General features: G+C 36.5%; 1 protein-coding gene across 1 annotated transcript in view; it reads right to left on the bottom strand.

Moving 5' to 3' along the window:
* The window catches only part of TPK1 (thiamin pyrophosphokinase 1), a 279,756-nt gene extending 260,553 nt beyond the window's left edge, over positions 1-19,203 (bottom strand). Inside the window, exons 1-2 of the mRNA XM_065883608.1 lie at positions 19,185-19,203; positions 18,763-18,834 (exon numbers count right to left, since the gene is read on the bottom strand). Coding sequence (XP_065739680.1) covers positions 18,763-18,834; positions 19,185-19,203 — 91 coding nt within the window. The remainder of the gene's footprint in view (positions 1-18,762; positions 18,835-19,184) is intronic.
* Positions 19,204-20,253: the final 1,050 nt, after the last annotated feature.

Consider the following 20,253-nt stretch of genomic DNA (forward strand, 5'->3'; position numbering starts at 1 on the left):
AGAAATACAAAGTATTACAAAATGAAGACTTCATGTGCTTTCTACTTTTTAAATTCTTTGAAATATTGTGTACTCTCCAAGGATAATTTTCCTTGGCATAGAATCATGTTATCAAGGACTCAGAAGGCAACATAATAATGTTCTGTGGATATCCTGGAAGTCTAAAAACCTAAAAACTGAGTAGGTTTATGTGCCTACCAAAAAATGGGGAGGTCAGGTGAAACAGCTAGCTGACATCAGACTAATTTTCCTCAAATGGGAAACGTAGGGCATGTAGTAACGGTAAACAAATTGGCACAGACTGGCAGGCTGATAGAAAGGAAGGCAAGCAGACAGGCAGAGGGGCGAGTAACAGAGATTCTATTCAACACAGTGCAAGGTGCCAACTAAGCACTGACAAGAGAGGTAGAAGCCAAAGACGATCCACTGTTGAATGTTAACAGCTCAAACAATTCTATTAAATGTAGTCCCCCATGAAAAACGTCCATGCTGCTTAATTAAAATCATCTACAGCTGTTCTGCAAGCAGTTATAAAGCAAATTTGGGGAGTGGATGGGGAGAAGGTAACACATAGCTAAAAAGTCCTGCTTTATACACTGACTATAGGTAGGGAAGGAGGTGGAAGCAGAAAAAAACTGAAGGAAGAAACAGTTTCCATCTCTGACATGAAAGTGTCCACTTAAAACCTGATTCTTGATTAATGTATATACACTACTATGTATAAACTAAATAACCAACAAGGACCTACTGTATGGCACAGGGAAATCTACACAATATTTTGTAATAACCTATAATGGAAAAGAATCTGAAAAATATAGATATATAGTATGTATAACTGAATCACTTTGCTGTACACCTGAAACTAACAAAACAGTTTAAATCAACTATACTTAAATTTTAAAAATTAATTCATTTAAAAACGAAAACCCAATTCTTTCTTATGATTGCTGTCCCTGCTATGCTAATGGATTTAAATCTCATGAAAGGTCCTCTCGCTTTATTTGCTGCTATATAATGCTTCTCTCCCAAACCTCAAAGGAACAGTGGTTCATTCAGCCTTATAAAATCTGTTCAGGAAAGATGCCATTTCCCTAAGAAAATAAAAGGAGAAATAAAGGAATTTTTGACATTGGAAAATGTTGTCTAACCCATCCAGATGTAGGATTTTTCGCTTTTGTTGTTGTTTTGGCATACTGAGAAATATTTGTATTTTTCCCTTCACAATACTGGTTATCTACAGACTTATTTTCTAAATATTCATGGGTAAAAATATATTTTCCAATTCTTTAACTTCCTTCAGTAGTATTAAGTTATTAGGTTTGTTTAAGAAAGTTTCCAATAGTTTAAAAAATTAAAAGTACCATCATCATCTATTATATCATCCAAGGTGCCAAAGTAAGATCTTAATCATTCCAAATAACAAGGGTAGTAAATAAAAATGGATAAGAATCATGCAAATTTGAAGAAGCTGATCAGAATTTCATAAGTTAATGAAAAACAAAAACACACCTCTACCATATTATAAGAAGATGAAATTAAGTGGTAAATATCTATTAGCTTGTTTTGGAGAAATGTTTTCCTCTCACTTTTATTTATGATACCAAAGCTGAAAATATGCTATTTGGAAAGGTCAAATGAACTAAAGATAAGGACAGCACCCAATTAATCAATCAAGTATAATAACCTCCTAGTTTTATGAACCAAACATCAATCAGATGTCATCTTAAGGCTCCCTTGATACACACAAGAAAGAAAATAGAGTACAGGTAATAACAAAAAGTTCAGAAATAAATATTCTTCTATATATATTTCTAACCTCACTCAATTTTACAATTTTTTCATTCCATGATTGTAAATAACTTGTTATTTATCTCTAACTTTTCCTCGTTTATTTTGTTGACATATTTACTAACAGTTTGCCTTAAAATAAGTTTCAGAACTATGATGGTATCATCCATAAAACTGAAAGAAAAAGTTCAATTAACTACTAACAATTTTTACTAGAAGTAAAAGACACCACTTAAATTTACTGAAGTGACACTATCCATGTAACACAATAAATTGTCTTTTAATTTTGATTCCAAACTGAATATAAAAGGCAGGTGAAATTAATATCATCAGTTCAGTGTTGAAAAATAAGAAAGACACCACCAACAATAGTATGATGACATAAAATTGTTAAAAAGGGAAACAAAATGCTCACTGGTAGGCAAAAGTAAATTCTACATTGATTCTAAAGTTGAAATGCAATAGAAATATCCACTTCCAGTTTGTTCCAACAAGTGCTTAACAAGGATTAAAAATCATCATATAAAATAATTAGTGAATGTTCCTGACATAATGAGCACCATACAGTAAATACAACTGAAACCCACTTCAATGGCAAAAGATCTCCAAGTACCACGGTCAGCACTCAAAATAAGAAGTCTCATTAGTCTCACAGTGCAGAGGTAGAATAAATATAAGAGGATGGATGGAATCTTTACCAAGTTGTTTTCGTACTGATTGGAAGTTTGACATTTATGGTTTGTAACTTCTAAAAGTAAGGCTAGCAGAAAAATTGTCCAGTTTGCTGAGATATACAGTTAATCAAAACTCACTATACCTACAAGTGTTTTGTTTGTTTCTTTAAACAAGGCATAAGGGACTGCATTGCTCAATCTTCCTTCCAGAAACTTGAATGCCAATTGTGTGTGATAAAGAATAAAACTTAAAAGTTCATATCTCACCCTCAATTTTTGGTTAAACTGAATGAACGAAAGAGATGTGAAAGGCCTCAGGATTCTACTTAGCTACAACAGTTCATGGTTGCATGCTTATGGAAAGTTAACAGATGTCACAGACAGGATATAAAAATCAGTTCCTACAAGTAAAACCTCCAAACCATTTCTACACCACATTTAACTAAACATATGTAGAGTAATGCATACACAGCTTTTAATGTTGTTAAGTATGGAAATATTACTTTCTCTTTACAAAAGAAAAAAAAAGTTTACATTTGCTTTCTATTTATCTTTCTCCTGTGGAGAGGACTGCTGCTTCTTTAAAACCCAGAAAGAGATCTATCTCGATCTGTGTTTATACTGTGAGAAGAACAATAATTCACCTCTCCAAGAAAATATTAAGAGTTTATTAAAGCACGCTTACAATTCCATTATCATTAGAAAAAAATACCCGTGTTAGACTAATTTCTAACATTAACGTATTTTTTGCTTTGTTATGTAAGAAGTTATAAAAAGGCACAAATGGAACGGAAGTTATTACTGAGGCCTCTGCTAAAAATGTCCCATAAAATCTAGAAACACTGTTCTATTTGCAACACTATGTGACGATGCCCCGATCTCATTTGCAACAATGAGAGACGGTATTTTATTCAGCCAGAAAGAGTTTTGGAAGATAGTCCTTAGAAGCCTACTGAATGTTCTGAATTAAAATATATTTTCTCAAGGACATCTTTGATTCAGTAATAATTGAGATTAAAAAAATGAAAAAGTAAAGAAAAAGCAAACTAATAGTTCTGCCTACATAATCAAAGCAAAAGAGAATCTGGTGAACTTAAGCATATGGACATGGATAAGCCATATGCAATTAAGTCTACTGTGTTAAATAAATGTATAGTGGCTTAGGGTGGCATATTTATATTTCTCAAGATCCCTAAACTTGCTTTCTATGTACATTTATATCTGTACTCCTACAAATTTCGGCTTATATTTATCTTTTTTCCCTCTAAGATGAAAAACCCAGCCTATTTCCAGCCAGTACAAAGATAATGCCCCTTCTGTTATTCCTGCGATGTTCTATATGCTATTGAATATAAAGGATGCACAATGCTGTGAATGATTAAACTGCCAGGGAAACCCCAGAAAAAGGACTGCAATTATAAAATGCATCACTATAAATAAGATGTATAAAATAATCATAAAGCAAAAGGACTGGCTTGGATTTGTAACTAGTGATAAGTTCTACATTGAATAAATATTTGTCTAGTGAATGATACAGTCTGGTAATGATAAGTACATTCTAAACATAGCATTACCAATCTATTTTTAACATAACCAGAACTTGCTGACAATTGAAAAAATGCACTGCACATTATCTATCCTCTACCATCTCCTCTTTTGAACGCCCAAAAACATCCCAAAGACATATCATGTTACTGAGAAAGTCAAAATATCAGTGTTCTTAAAGGTAGTAATGGAACACAGGAGGGGAGGTTCCATTTTTTGGCACTTTGATCTTCAAAATAAAATTACAGAACAATTTTACCTTAAGGGCAGAATTATAATTTCAAACACAAATATTCTGGAAGATTATATTATTTTCCATTAACTTCTATTACTTTGGAATGTGTTTCACACATGACCACTCACATATAGGAAAGATAAATTCCAACTACAGGATGAAAGAATTTTAAATAAAATATCTCATAATGCTAAATTCTTACAGTCATTCACTTGTGACTTACTGGGGAGGAAATAACAACCATCATTGGTATTTTTCCCCTTTTCACTATTTAAGTTGGGAAGGAAGGAAGGAAGGGAGGGATGGAGGGAGGCTGGTAACTTCTAAAAGATATTTGGTTTTGTGAGTCTATCTTGTCTGATTTCACTAACCCACTTCACTCCCCACCCTTGGATAGTCTGGTGAATATTTTTTCCAATAAAGTTAATTCAATGAGTCCACTCACTTCATAAAAACCACCGAAGTGTTCACACACACACACACACACACACACACACATATATATATATTTGTATTAACATGACAGATGTTGAGGGGGAAAAAAGGTAAGGTATTTTTCTGATGTAGATGTTCAAAAGAAACGAACATATCTTATTCTAAAGAACTGTACGTCTGTTGCCAAGTTAGAAACACAAAAGTGTAAAAACAAACAAAATAGTATGCACAAAAACAACCTTTCTTGAAAACACATTTAAATCTTGTTTCAAAGCTACTGCCCCCTCATCTAAAAGAGCCTCCAATCCCTAGGTGATCTTACCTAGTAGGGACAGATAGTTTCATTGAGAATCAGTGGTGGGATTTGTTATTTACTGGTAAGTGAACAAGTCTAGTGCCAAGAGCAGGCCAGGGTGCTGCAACCAGGACACATCCTATGAGGGAAGAGGGAAGATTTCCATTTAAGATTGCCCGTTATGTGAAATGACCTATAGAACATCCGGAATGAAGTTGAGAATGGTCCCAAAGCAATGCAGTGCATCTCTCTAATTGATGTTTTATAAGAAAAGCAAATTCTTCTCATCTTTATAATGGGCAATAAATCAGTGCCCAAGATAATCATGGACAATTGAGTTACTGAAATCTGTGCTTTAATCTATTTGGTCATACCTTTTCCTGTATGTGTTTAAGGTGTCCAAAACTGATTTCTCAAATTCTGATTATGCTCATCAAGTTAATATCTAACATGTAGGGTGTTTCCACTGTTTCTCTGAAGTCAGTGAAACAAAGGGGACCCCAACGGACCAAGGGAGGTTCAATGCTACTACCAACAATTGATTAGAGCTACAACATACTAAGGTAAGAGCAAGACTGCCTAGAGAATACCTGGCACCAGACTTGTAAAGAAGAAGGACCTTTGAGGTCAATCATCTTCTAAAGAGAAGAGAGCTGAACAATTCTCAGAAGGCTTGCCAAGAAGCCTTATATATAATTGTATCAGTGTGCTAGGACTTTCAAAGCATATACCACAGTCAGGGTGACTTAACAAAAATTTATTTTCCCACAGTTATGTAGACTAGAAGTCCAAGAGCAAGGTATCAGCAGGGCTGGTTTCTCCTGAGCCCTCTCCTTGGCTTACAGATGGTGCCCTTCTCACTGTGTCCTCATGTGAGCCGTTCTCTGTGAGCTCCAGCCCTGGTAACTCTTCCTTTTCTTATAAGCACACTAGTCCTATTGACCCTACCCAAAGACCTCATTTAACTTTAATTACCTCTTTAAAGATATTATCTCCAAATACTGTCACAGTAGGGGTTGGAGCTGCAACATATGATGGAAGGGTGGGGACAGTTCAGTCCATAATGATAATACATTTTAGTTTGCCAAGGATATTATGATGCATACAGTGAGACTGGATACATCCAACACTAGATTGTGAGCACAACAATAACAGGGCTTGTGCCTTTCTCACTGATATTATGGGCCTTGTACATTGCTTGACATTGACAATGTGAAAAAATATGGATTAAAAAAGAAAATCGTGGAATCTTTTTACCTCTCAGTAAACATATTAGAAAGTGCTACGCTGTGAAACTTGATATTTTATAATGACTTTTCTTTTTTAAATATCAAGTACAACAGTTCATACAAAGTACCATGAAATTAGGATGCATAGCAGGATATTTGTAAAATGCATTTCAAATATAAAGTACTTGAAGTTGTGGTATCAATTCCCTAAATGCCCTATGATATTGTAGTTATTGAAACAAAACACCACCAACACAATGGTCTAAGAGTGAATCCTAAGAAAGAAAGTAACACTGAGGTCCTTAATATCTGACAACATTTATATTATAATACCCAGAATGATGAAAGATTTAATTCAGTAAAAATGGGCCATCATCTTGGGAATGAGAGTAGTAGATTATGTCTCTAGCCTCGCATCAGACAAAATGTGCTTTGTTCTGTGCCACTAATATATTAAACTGTCACCTATTTAAATAACTTTTGGTAGTCCCCAAATGTTTTCATATGAATGGGATAGATCTTTTCTGCCAGCCTTATTTACAGGGACTACAGCTTGTACATAACTGTTTTGCTTAATGGACCTGAACCAAGTATGCAAATTGCTCATCAGATCTTTGGCTCAGTGTTCACTTAAATGTGCTCAAAGCATAAGTTCTGCGAAACACTAAGAACAGAAAATGACATAAATAGTGTCAATTTGGTAGTTCAGTAAACTGTGATAAGCCTCAAGGTTACAGGATTCTTAAGTCTAATGACTCATCTACTCATCACTAGAACAGGTGCCTCCCAGATCATCCTAACTAAAATTTGGATACCCTAGAGCCTAGCATTTTCCCACTTAAAGTATCAGCTGGATCTTTGCTTGGATGCATTTAAATGACAAAAATGCACATGATATTCTACCTATCCAGGTAGTCATAACCAGCAAATCCTTAAAAGCTAAATTCATGATAACTATTTAGATAACAAGGAAGCCTTATTAGAAGGTATCACCATTTCACTTTCATAAAGATTCTGCCATTATATGTATCTAACAGCTCACACTGTTCAGTTCTATTGAATACGTTCAAAATTAGAATATTTCCTCCCCCTACAGTTCCTTTCCTACTAGCTTAAACAAGTGTTTTGCCCTATGGTTTCCCCCTATGGTATTCCTTTCAGTTTGTTCCAAACATTGCCAGTAAACTCCAGACACAGAAAGAATGTAGATCAGAGTTTCTCTCAGCCAAACGTCTGTCTCCCAGTGAAGTAGTGAAGAGGATATCACACCCTTACTCTTTTCTGCTTCCCAATGGCAACTTCTTTCGAAAGACTCCAAGCAGCTATTACTGTGAAACTAAAGGCTCAGAGAGGCTCAGCTTCCCCCAAAGATTAGCACTACAAAAAATTTCAAGTTATTTTTAATCGATAATTGTACACAAATATTAAGCAGTGGAAATGTTCTTTAACTCATCTATATTCAATTAAATAGCATGATCTCAAAAATAAATAAACTTTCAGATGCAGCTTGCCTTCAAACAACCTATTACAAAGGAGAAGTCACTAAGCAAGGTGGGACAAAAAATTAACACACACAGGGACACTAATATTTATCTAACATGTAACAGTCTTTAGAGATCAAACGTTAAAGCAGGGTGGGGTAAAAATAAATGTTTGCAGATTCTTAAGGGTAAAATACACCACACAGCGTGGGGGAAATGGAGGTAAGTCACACCATGTTTCTCTGATTGCTTCTCAAAGCCTGCTCTCTCAGAAGTCCTTCAAACCAGCTGAATAAGCTCTATATAACAAAAATGGAGAAAAGCCATCATGGAGAGCTTTTAAGTCTCCATAACAAATTTCTGGGAAGCACTGTTGAACATGACAACATCTGCATTTCAGGGAAGGCCACCTAAGACCCGAATACTTTGATTGGGAGAATGACAGGACACCTTCTAAAGAGCTGAACACCATCAACTTTAAGAAAGGCAAAGTGCTGAATTCCCTTCTGGACAGTTAACCCAAAGGTGATGCTTTACTTTTATCTAGGTTTGTGTAGTATTCCACTATCAGCTTCGTGCAGAGAAAGAATTCTTCGGGTTTGTGTTTTGTTGTTGTTTCTTTTCTTTTTTTTTTTCACTTTTACTTTATTTCAGTAAGGATACCTCACTACAAAGGTACTACTCAGCCTCCCTAGCAAGGATAACTATTAATAATGTGCTTACACTGTTCTAACTAACCACACGTCAGGCTCACTTCATTGGGCTTAACGTCAGCAAGTGTGTGTGTGTAAATTAAACAAGGAGCAAATGTAAGTAAATAAATGGATGAGTTAATATATATATATATATATATATAAACATAAGTAGCCATACTGACTTGAAGCCATTTTCTAGTTACATTAAAAACCGACATACCAGTTAGGACACAGATCTAAATAGCAGGAAAAAAACAGAGTAAAACAAGCAGTCCAAATGTCTACACTAACTGCCACAAAGGATACAGGGTCGCGTGGCCTGGCAATCACTAGTTTCGGGTCATTTTCCTATGCAGTCATAGCATTTCATCTGTTACCCTAATAGATGGTTAAAAATACATACAAAAATCATTTCATGGGCAATAATGAAAAAGAAAAAATTGCAAAGCATAAAACAAATAATGAAGGGAATACTAAATAGTTAATGGGGACTGACACTTTTTCATTATAAAAAGTGATGTTTTAAATTTTTACAATGCACACATATTCTATAATTAAAGATTAAAATCCATGGAAAAACTGAAGCATTTATATTCTCAAAAATAAGGTTAACCTACTGTTCTTACAAAGAAATTATTTTAAAGAAAGGAGCATTATAAGCATTACAGTAAAAATATATGATAAATCTCTTTAGAAACTAATATCAGAAGATAAGGGTGTTGCTTAATTGCATAATTTTATATCCTTCTCTATAATAAAAGATATACCTTACCATAATACCTTAATGGACAAAGGGGATATATTCCAATGACACATTTGTTAGCACTTCAACTGTCAAAGACATAAAACCAAAGAGGCAAAAAAGGAATACAGTCTTGCACATGAGCTATGAGGAAAGAAGATGAGATTAATGAAAATAGCAGTTCTGATTGGTTATACTAGGAAATACAAAATAAGCATCTGGGAGTCTTAGAGCAGAGGGAAAAAGATGATTGAGAGAGCTCCAATTTAGCTGAAGTTGAAAAGGGACCCAACCTAGGCTGAAAACCAAGAGGAATCTGGGGAGGGGGAGGGAAAGCGTGCACCTGCACCCATCTGTTGCCTGCTAGCTGGTTCAAACCAGGGCAAGAGGATTTCCAGTATCTAGAAAACACCAAAGACAGACACTGACCTTCAGCAATTGTTAGGATGACCTACAATAGCTGCCCCCAGGCTAGTGTCACAGGAACTAGGAGGAAAACACCATCAGCTAAACACTCTCTATCCTTCTTCAAGAAGCTTATTCTCTTTTTTCTTTTTTTTCTTTTTTTTGCGGTATGCGGGCCTCTCACCGTTGTGGCCTCTCCCGTTGCGGAGCACAGGCTCCGGACGCGCAGGCTCGGCGGCCGTGGCTCATGGGCCCAGCCACTCCACGGCATGTGGGATCTTCCCAGACCGGGGCACAAACCCGTGTCCCCTGCATCGGCAGGCGGACCCTCAACCACCGTGCCACCAGGGAAGCCCAAGAAGCTTATTCTCAAGGAGCGATCAGGTGATATAAGTAAAAGAAACAAAGTACAAATACTAGGGAGAAAATCTCTACCTGGGCACGCTAAGGAAGGCTTTGTGCATAAGAGGTGGCATTTGAGTTGGACATTTAAGGATGAGTTGAAGTTTGTAAGATGAATAAGTAAAAATCAATTTCAGGCACAAAAAAAGGCAGCAGTTCTATTATATCCATCACTAAATACATAGGATGGGGTAGTAATGGAAGATGAGGCCATAGATAAAAACTATATTAGAAACACACTCTTAAAAAACAAAAAAAGATAGACTAGGACTAGCCCTTTCCGAGTCAGCTTTAGGAATAACCCTATGATGATTTTGAAAATTTCAAGGTGATTATCAAAAAGTATGTTTCCCTTGAAATTCTTCTAACAGAGATAATGGATACAAATACATACAATAGGAATAAAATAGCTACTGATACCAAGTTTATTAAAGCTACTAACCAATTCAACCAATCTACACATAAAAAGGACCAGTATCCAATTTCTCTTATTTCAATGAGAATAAACAAAATGGACACCAGAAGTGAGGTAAGAAAGTCCCACAGAATAGAGAAATGGTATAGTAGAAGAGCAAAGGAAGAGCAAAACTTAATATAAATTTCTTAACTTTGGTTTGACCTTAAACTTCAAATAATCAGGGGAGAAGAGGCGTACAGAGTCCTGGGGCGCATAATTTATGAAGGAAAGGGTCAGTACAACAAAGTGCTTTATAGCAGATTTCCACTTCACCTTAAAACAAATCTGATGGCAATACTAATCACTAGCACAGTATCAGTATAATTAGGAGAGTAAGTCACGATTTTGTTAACAAATGCTTTACTCAGCTAAGGTGTTTTTGTTTAAAGACAGAAAAGCATACAGACTGAGCAAAGTAAATGGAATTAAATCAAATGCTACAATAATTTCACAGCTGTTGAGAAGCAGGGATAGATCAAGTTCCATCTGAGGCCTTGTGGCTCTTGATGAAGATGCCGCCTTCAAGAACAGGTTGCACCTGTGTCTCTCCCACCCCCCCACTCCCCCCACACCCCACCCCCCCCACCCCGCCGCCGCCAGCTCTCCATTCCAGCCACAACCCAGAGCCCCACAATTCTGTCTCCAGCTTCAAGCCCAATGTCTGGCACAGAAGGGCCACAACAGGTATCAGTCACAAACAGAACAGAAGGGGAAACAATGATATTATCAAATCAAAGAGCTTGCTTATATTTCAATTCATGAAATGCCACATGTACCTCCCCTTTAAACTGTAAGACCTACCAGATTCGTCAAATATTTCATGACTTAAGCTTCATCCAAAATGAACAGAGTATGTTGCCCATACCTTGATATGGTCTTAAGATTGGTTACCAGGGAAATAAAAGAAAGAAATCAAGCGAAGGAAAGTAATTCCTTATTAGGGGAAAAAGGTGTGAGACCATAGATAAACACCTGACACTGACATAATCTGATAATCAAGAGAGGCCACAACAGTGAGAGGACCCCGTACTGCAAAAAAAAAAAAAAGACACAGGCTTGCTGAATGGATACAAAAACAGGACCCATACATATGCTGTCTACAAGAGACCCACTTCAGACACATACAGACTGAAAGTGAGGGGATAGAAAAAGATATTCCATACAAATGGAAATCAAAAGAAAGCTGGAGAAGCAATACTCATATCGGATAAAATAGACATTAAAATAAAGAATGTTATAAGAGACAAGGAAGGACACTACATAATGATCAAGGAATCAACCCAAGAAGAAGATATAACAATTATAAATATATATGCACCCGACACAGGAGCACCTCAATACATAAGGCAACTGCTAAGAGCTATAAAAGAGGAAATCAACAGTAACACAACAATAGTGGGGGCTTTAAAACCTCACTTACACCAATGGACAGATCATCCAAACAGAAAATTAATAAGGACACACAAGCTTTAAACGACACAATAGACCAGACAGATTTAATTGATATTTATAGGACATTCCATCTAAAAACAGCAGATTACACTTTACTCTCAAGTGCGCACAGAACATTCTCCAGGATAGATCACATCATGGGTCACAAATCAAGCCTCAGTAAATTTAAGAAAACTGAAATCATAATCAAGCATCTTTTCTGACAACGCTAAGAGATTAGAAATGAATTACAGGGAAAAAAACATAAAAAACACCAACACATGGAGGCTAAACATTACGTTACGAAATAACCAAGAGATCACTGAAGAAATCAAAGAGGAAATCAAAAAATACCTAGAGACAAATGACAATGAAAACATGATGATCCAAAACCTATGGGATGGGGCTTCCCTGTTGGTGCAGTGGTTGAGTCCGCCTGCCGATGCAGGGGACACGGGTTTGTGCCCCGGTCCGGGAAGATCCCACATGCCGCGGAGTGGCTGGGCCCGTGAGCCATGGCCACTGAGCCTGCGCGTCCGGAGCCTGTGCTCCACAACGGGAGAGGCCACAACAGTGAGAGGCCCGCGTACCGCAAAACAAAGAAACAAAAAAACAAAAACAAAACCTATGGGATGCAGCAAAAGCAGTTCTAAGAGGGAAGGTTATAGCTATACAAGCCTACCTCAAGAAACAAGAAACATCTCAAATAAACAATCTAACCTTACACCTAAAGGAACTAGAGAAAGAAGAACAAACAAAACCCAAAGTTAGCAGAAGGAAAGAAATCATAAAGATCAGAGCAGAAATAAATGAAATAGAAACAAAGAAAACAATAGCAAAGATCAATAAAACTAAAAGCTGGTTCCTTGAGAAGATAAACAAAATTGATAAACCATTAGCCAGACTCATCAAGAAAAAGAGGGACAGGACTCAAATCAATAAAATTAGAAATGAAAAAGGAGAAGTTACAACAGACACCATAGAAATACAAAGCATCCTAAAAGAATACTACAAGCAACTCTATGCCAATAAAATGGACAACCTGGAAGAAATGGACAAATTCTTAGAAAGGTATAAACTTCCAAGACTGAACCAGGAAGAAACAGAAAATATGAACAGACCAATCACAAGTAATGAAATTGAAACTGTGGTTAAAAGTCTTCCAACAAACAAAAGTCCAGGACCACATGGCTTCACGGGTGAATTCTATCAAACACTTAGAGAACAGTTAACATCCATTCTTCTCAAACTCCTCCAAAAATTGCAGAGGAAGGAACACTCCCAAACTCATTCTATGAGGCCACCATCACCCTGATACCAAAACCAGACAAAGATACTACAAAAAAAGAAAATTACAGACCAATATCACTGATGAATAGAGATGCAAAAATCCTCAACAAAATACTAGCAAACAGAATCCAACAACACATTAACAGGATCATACACCATGATCAAGTGGGATTTATCCCAGTGATTCAAGGATTCTTCAATATACACAAATCAATCAATGTGATACCCCGTAGTAACAAACTGAAGAATAAAAACCATATGATCATCTCAATAGAGGCAGAAAAACCTTTTGACAAATTCAACACAGATTTATGATAAAAACTCTCCAGAAAGTGGGCATAGAGGGAACCTGCCTCAACATAATAAAGGCCATATATGACAACCCACAGCAAACATCATTCTCTTAGGTGAAAAACAGAAAGCATTTCCTCTAAGATCAGGAACAAGACAAGGATGTCCACTCTCACCACTATTATTCAACATAGTTTTGGAAGTTTTAGCCACAGCAATAAGAGAAGAAAAAGAAATAAAAGGAATACAAATTGGAAAAGAAGTAAAACTGTCACTGTTTGCAGATGACATGATACTATACATAGAGAATCCTAAAGATGCCACCAGAAAACTACTAGAGCTAATCAATGAATTTGGTAAAGTTGCAGGATGCGAAATTAATGCACAGAATCTCTTACACTAAGGATGAAAAATCTGAAAGAGCAATTAAGGAAACACTCCCATTTACTATTGCAAAAAAAAGAATACAATACCTAGGAATAAACCTACCTAGGGAGACAAAAGACCTGTATGTAGAAAACTATAAGACACTAACGAAAGAAATTAAAGATGATACCAACAGAGGGAGAGATATACCATGTTCTTGGATTGGAAGAATCAATATTGTGAAAATGACTATACTACCCAAAGCAATCTACAGACTCAATGCAATCCTTATCAAATTACCAATGGCATCTTTTATGGAACTAGAACAAAACATTTCACAATTTGTATGGAAACACAAAAGACCCCGAATAGCCATAGCAGTCTTGAGGAAAAGAAATAGAGCTGGAAGAATCAGGATCCCTGACTTCAGACTATATTACAAAGCTACAGTAATCAAGATAATATGGTACTGGCAGAAAAACAGAAATATAGATCAATGGAATAAGATAAAAAGCCCAGAGATAAACCCTCGCACCTATGATCAACAACAAAGGAGGCGAGGATATACAATGGAGAAAAGACAGTCTCTTCAATAAGTGGTGATGGGAAAACTGGACAGCTACATGTAAAAGAATGAAATGAGAACACTCCCTAACATCATACACAAAAATAAACTCAAAATGGATTCGAAACCTAAATGTAAGACCAGACACTATACAACTCTTAGAGGAAAACAAAAGAAGAATACTCTTTGACATAAATCACGGCAAGATCTTTTTTGATCCACCTCCTAGAGTAATGGAAATAAAAACAAAAATAAACAAATGGGACCTAATGAAACTTAAAAGCTTTTGCACAGTAAAGGAAACCATAAACAAGACGAAAAGACAACCCTCAGAATGGGAGAAAATATTTGCACACGAATCATCTGACAAAGGATTAATCTCCAAAATATATAAACAGCTCTTGCAGCTCGATATTAAAAAAACAAACAACCTAATCCAAAAATTGACAGAAGGCCTAAAGAGACATTTCTCCAAAGAAGACATACAGATGGCCAAGAAGCACATGAAAGCTGCTCAACATCACAAATTATTAGAGAAATGCAAATCAGAACTACAATGAGGTAACACCTCACACCAGTTAGAATGGGCATCGTCAGAAAATCTACAAACAACAAATGCTGGAGAGGGTGTGGAGAAAAAGGAACCCTCTTACACTGTTGGTGGGAATTAAATTGATACAGCCACTATGGAGAACAGTATGGAGGTTCCTTAGAAAACTAAAAATAGAATTACCATATGACACAGCCCTCCCACTACTGGGCATATACCCAGAGAAAACCATAATTCAAAAAGACACATGCACCCCAATGTTCACTGCAGCATTATTTACAATAGCCAAGACATGGAAGCAACCTAAATGCCCATCAACAGGTGAATGGATAAAGAAGATGTGGTACATATAAACAATGGAATATTACTCAGCCATAAAAAGGAATGAAATTGGGTCATTTGTAGAGACATGGATGCATCTAGAGACTGTCATACAGAGTGAAGTAAGTCAGAAAGAGAAAAACAAATATCGTATATTAACACATATATGTGGAACCTAGAAAAATGGTACAGATGAACCGGTTTGTGGGGCAGAAGTTGAGACGCAGATGTAGAGAACAAAAGTATGGACACCAAGAGGGGAAAGCAGAGGGTGTGAGGGTGGTGGTGTGATGTACTGGGAGATTGGGATTGACACATATACACTGATGTGTATAAAATGGATGACTAATAAGAACCTGCTGTATAAAAAAATAAAATTAAATTTAAAAAATTAATTAATTGATTAAAAAAGACAACCAATTTCAGAAATGCAGTTTTGGAGGTTTGGGTTAAGATTCCTTATGATGGATATTCCATGCTGTATTTTATCACACCCTTTCTGCTGGATATTTAGGTTATTTCCAGTTTTCTCCCATCATTAATAATGTTGAGTTTCTTGCTTGTAAACCTTTGGTTATGTCTTTGGTTGCTTCCCCCCACCCTCCACTCAGGATGAATTCCTAGAAGTGGAATTACACAATTTAAAGAAATACGCTTTCTTTTATGACTCACTGCATATTGCTAAAAAGGGTGTACACTTCAGTCTTTTATAGACAGTTCATGACTGTGCCCTTTCTTCCCGCCCCACAAAAAAAAGAGGTTAAGAAATCTGAGGCCAATAGTCACAAAGGCCAATAATCTCTGATCGCTACAGAAAGTTAGTGAGATACTAACTATATTTCTGTCGTTTTATCTATACTCACTAACTGTACTTCTGTTGTTTTATCCATCTACCTACCTACCAAATGCTTACTTTATGTCCCCAGATTAAACCCAGAGTACAAAACGCTAGACATGTAGGGCTATTATTCCAAGGCTTGTGACCAAGAAAATCATTAAAACTTCACGATGCACTAAAGGGAAAACACACTCAAAAACTTTTATAATCTTAATCTCCCTTGACTCCCTCCTTTAGTCATTTTAAGTAGACTTTATAACATGCCACTTAAACATTGCAGGAAGAAATTAAAACCTTCAGAGTAGTCTTTCCCCTGAAACGAATCTCAGGAAATACCCACTCAACAGAAGCCCTTGGCCTCTAGGTTAAAGGTAAAATATAGATTTTATATAAAAGACTTACATTGTGTAGCAGCCTTCAAATTTTTCTGCGTTTTAGTCTAGCAGTCCAGCTTCCACCCCTTAATTTCTGCTCTTGCCAAATCTTCACATCCACAGAAATTACAGAAAATGTTGTACATATGAGCTCAACAGCAACAGCATGGCAGCCCCCAGCCATGACTTACTTGCTGAAATGAAATCCCAAACCACAATGCTGACTTCCCTCCCAAACCCACGAGCTGCTTTTTTCTGGGGCTCTCTCTGTTGTGAAAAGCAACAACTCAAGCTCAGAGTTTCCCTGTTTCATTGCCTTTACTTGGAAGAGCAGCAACACAAACATAAACCCACAGCCTCTGTTATGAGACTCACAAAAAACCTATTCCTTAGTCTTTGTTAACAGTTCTGATTTTTAAAATGGTTCATGGCTCCAAAATGCCAAGAATTATCCTAGAGGCATATATGAAAGAATTTAACATTTCAATAACCTAAAGAAAAGTTATTTTGGAAATGAGAATTATCTAAACATTTCAGTACACAGAACACTTTAGATACCTTTACTTCTCTTCATGTATATTGATACATACTAACCAAGTGTTCATATTTTTATGCAAATCAAATGATTAGCGGGTGAATGTCAGGCCTGAGACTTTTTCAGATCAAATTCACTGCAGAAAAACTAATGAGATGAAGAACTTCAATCAGCTCAAAAATCTACATCATTTCACACTACGTGCAAAATAGGACCATTAACTCCCCAAAATATAAGCCTTAAGATGTGGTTTTCATTATCCAAGGTTTCCAACAGTTCCTATCAATGAATATTTTGTCTATTTCTAATGTTTGCAATAAAACACAGTTGCTCACACACTCTCCTAAAATGATCATAAAACCTGATGTAATAAGTTCAGGTAGAAAAGATGCGCCTAAGCAGTTTGCTCTGGTATTTAACAGCAATATCAACCATATTAAATTCTTTTATTCCTTGTAATTACTAAGCAATTATGCACCAGACACAGCACTAGGCAACAGAGATAAAGTGACAAAAAAGACCTTTTGGACTATGGTACCCAAATAACTACCTAATTACAAGTAAATGAGTAGTAAGTGCTATGAAAGATAATACTTAAGTAATTGCCTGTGAGGGCAATGTTAGTACAACTATAAGGTCAAAGTTTACATTACCTAACTTAAAGATGGCTAAGTTTAGAACACCAAGAGTTTTCATCGTGATCCTACTGGATAAGAAAAATTCTTTTCACAAAATCATGTATAATGATTTATTCCCTCTAGTATCACAAGTACCTTTGTCCAGATGTGAGCTTATTAACATAATACATTTGCACTCTAAGACACACAACCTTAATGATGAGAATAACTAAAGAATTCTGGGCTGATGAGACAGTATCAGGAATATGCTTCAGTATATCACAAACCAAGTTCTTCTGCCTATCATTTGACCCAAAACTTACATTGATAACACAGCAGAAGGATCCCTTTGAAAAAACATCTCAAGATTTCATTAAAGAAGAGCAGAGGTTTAAAACAGCAAATGCTATTTAACATCACTTTCTTGAGTTCATTTCATAAAAATCAAAGAATAATATAAAAGAGTTAATAAAACCTATTTTTTTTTGGTTTTTTTTTTTTTTTGCGGTACGTGGGCCTCTCACTGTTGGGGTCTCTCCCATTGTGGAGCACAGGCTCTGGACGCGCAGGCTCAGCGGCCATGGCTCACGGGCCCAGCCGCTCCGCAGCATGTTGGATCCTCCCGGACCGGGGCATGAACCCATGTCCCCTGCATCGGCAGGCGGACTCTCAACCACTGCGCCACCAGGGAAGCCCAATAGAACCTATTTTTGACGTGAAACCTCACAGGAGTTTAATTTTGTGAAACTATTCCATTTTTAACTATATTTTTCAGAATCCCTAGAGATTCTAATATATTGGCAACATGTCTTCTGTTTTAATGTTGCAAATCCAGTCACCCTGCAGATACCTAATTAACGAATGCCAGAATGAGGGAGGCTTGTGGATGCTTTTTGCTGTCACTGGTGCCAAAAATATTTACACTTGAACAAATACTTGTTGAGCACTCAGGATAAACATACGCAGCTATGATCTGCAATAGAGTGATGCGATGTTGTAACTCCACGCTGTGGAAACCACATGTACGCACAGCTTAACGGAGAAGCAAAAATGGATTCTTCTGCTAATTCAATAATTAAATCACCTTATTTTAAATTCCACCCTTTTTTGGTATTCCAGCTGGGTTCTGGGATATTTAACAGTCACATTAGTCCCAAGTAGAGTAAGAAAGCAAAGAAATATAAATGCTAATTAAGGTTACCTTTGCACCAAAGATGACGAAAACATTTGTCCAAAGGCTGATTCAGAATCACAAGGCAGTATTTCAAATTCCCTATGGGGAAAAAAAGCAAAATAAACAAGTGAACCAAGTCTTTCCTTCCCCTCATATGAGTCTGGAATCATACTCTCTGAGACCAGATTTGCAGTCTACACAGAGCTAAATTTTAATCACAGCTAATTTCTTACACCTGAATTTTAAAAGATACCATAGGTTATTTGGATCTACTTTATTCAATATGTCCATCACATTACTATATTGCTGAGGAATTTATCATAAAAATAGCTCATCATAAAGACAATTGGGTACGCTTCTTTTTGTACAGGGCATGCAGCAAAAACGCCCTTGATATGAATCCTTATCCTTTTGATATATGTAACACTTTGATTCAAGTACCCTTCTACCTGGCTGGTCTGCTATCATCTTGACGTTGTTTGCCAAGTAGTGTGGGTCTAATGGGTGTGTACTTTCACATGCATTTTCATCCTCATTCATATTCTCTCCTTCACTTTCATTCTCTCCCTCCACCCCGAGTTATCTTGAACTCTCCAATGTAAAACTTTGTTTCCACAAAATCCTACTAGTTCTTTTCATGACTCTTTTATTCCAAGTTTTTAGATGACACTCAAAAGACTAAGATGGAAAAAAGTTACCTCTCCAACAATCATTTCAAGCCTTTTATAATGTACTGTAAATAGTGCAAAGCAGAATGCGATCAGGCTGTTGAAAATCTGTCATTCAGCTCAGTCCAAGTACTCCATTCATTTATGGAAAGAAATGTTTGTTTGGTGATAAGAAAAATTAACTTTTTTTTAAAGCAATCTCAGTGTTAGAAATGGAACAAGATAAGGAAATGAAAAGGGGGTGGCATCACCCACAGCAAACGTTATTAAGTGCCGATTATATACCAGGCACTAGGAGTGCAAAGAAGAATAGATTACAGGGTATCTGCGAGATAAGACATTTATAATAAAGACGATTTATTCCACAATACAGTACAAAACAAGGATATGAGGAATGCCGGGTAACAGATAAATGAATGTGGCAGAAGTTCAAAGCCTAGAAAGTCAGTAAGGTCTGGTGTCATCCTAGAAATCTTTGTGATATGCAGATTTTTGAACTTGATCTTAAAAAGAAGTAGCTGGACAGAATAAAGCAAAGGGCATTCCAGACAAGGAAAACAACACACAGGAAGCTGCTATCCTTTGCCAGTAGGACTGTTACCATGGAAAGTTTAGGAAGCAACACCCTAATGACGTGCACCTAAGACATGAATACTAACATCCCAGATTTTAGACATGCTGTTTAGGATGACGGAGGAATTTCAATTGAGGCACCACGAAGTATTTAGAGTGATAGAGAAATGAGTAGTAAAGGCAATTTATGTATATCGGGGGATCATCCATACAGAGGTGATAGCTAAAGGTCAAAGCACAGACACAAGCTGAGATACTACAAAGAAAGAGCAGAGAG

This window comes from Phocoena phocoena, chromosome 9, assembly GCF_963924675.1.
Source record: "Phocoena phocoena chromosome 9, mPhoPho1.1, whole genome shotgun sequence".
Lineage (NCBI taxonomy): Eukaryota > Metazoa > Chordata > Mammalia > Artiodactyla > Phocoenidae > Phocoena > Phocoena phocoena.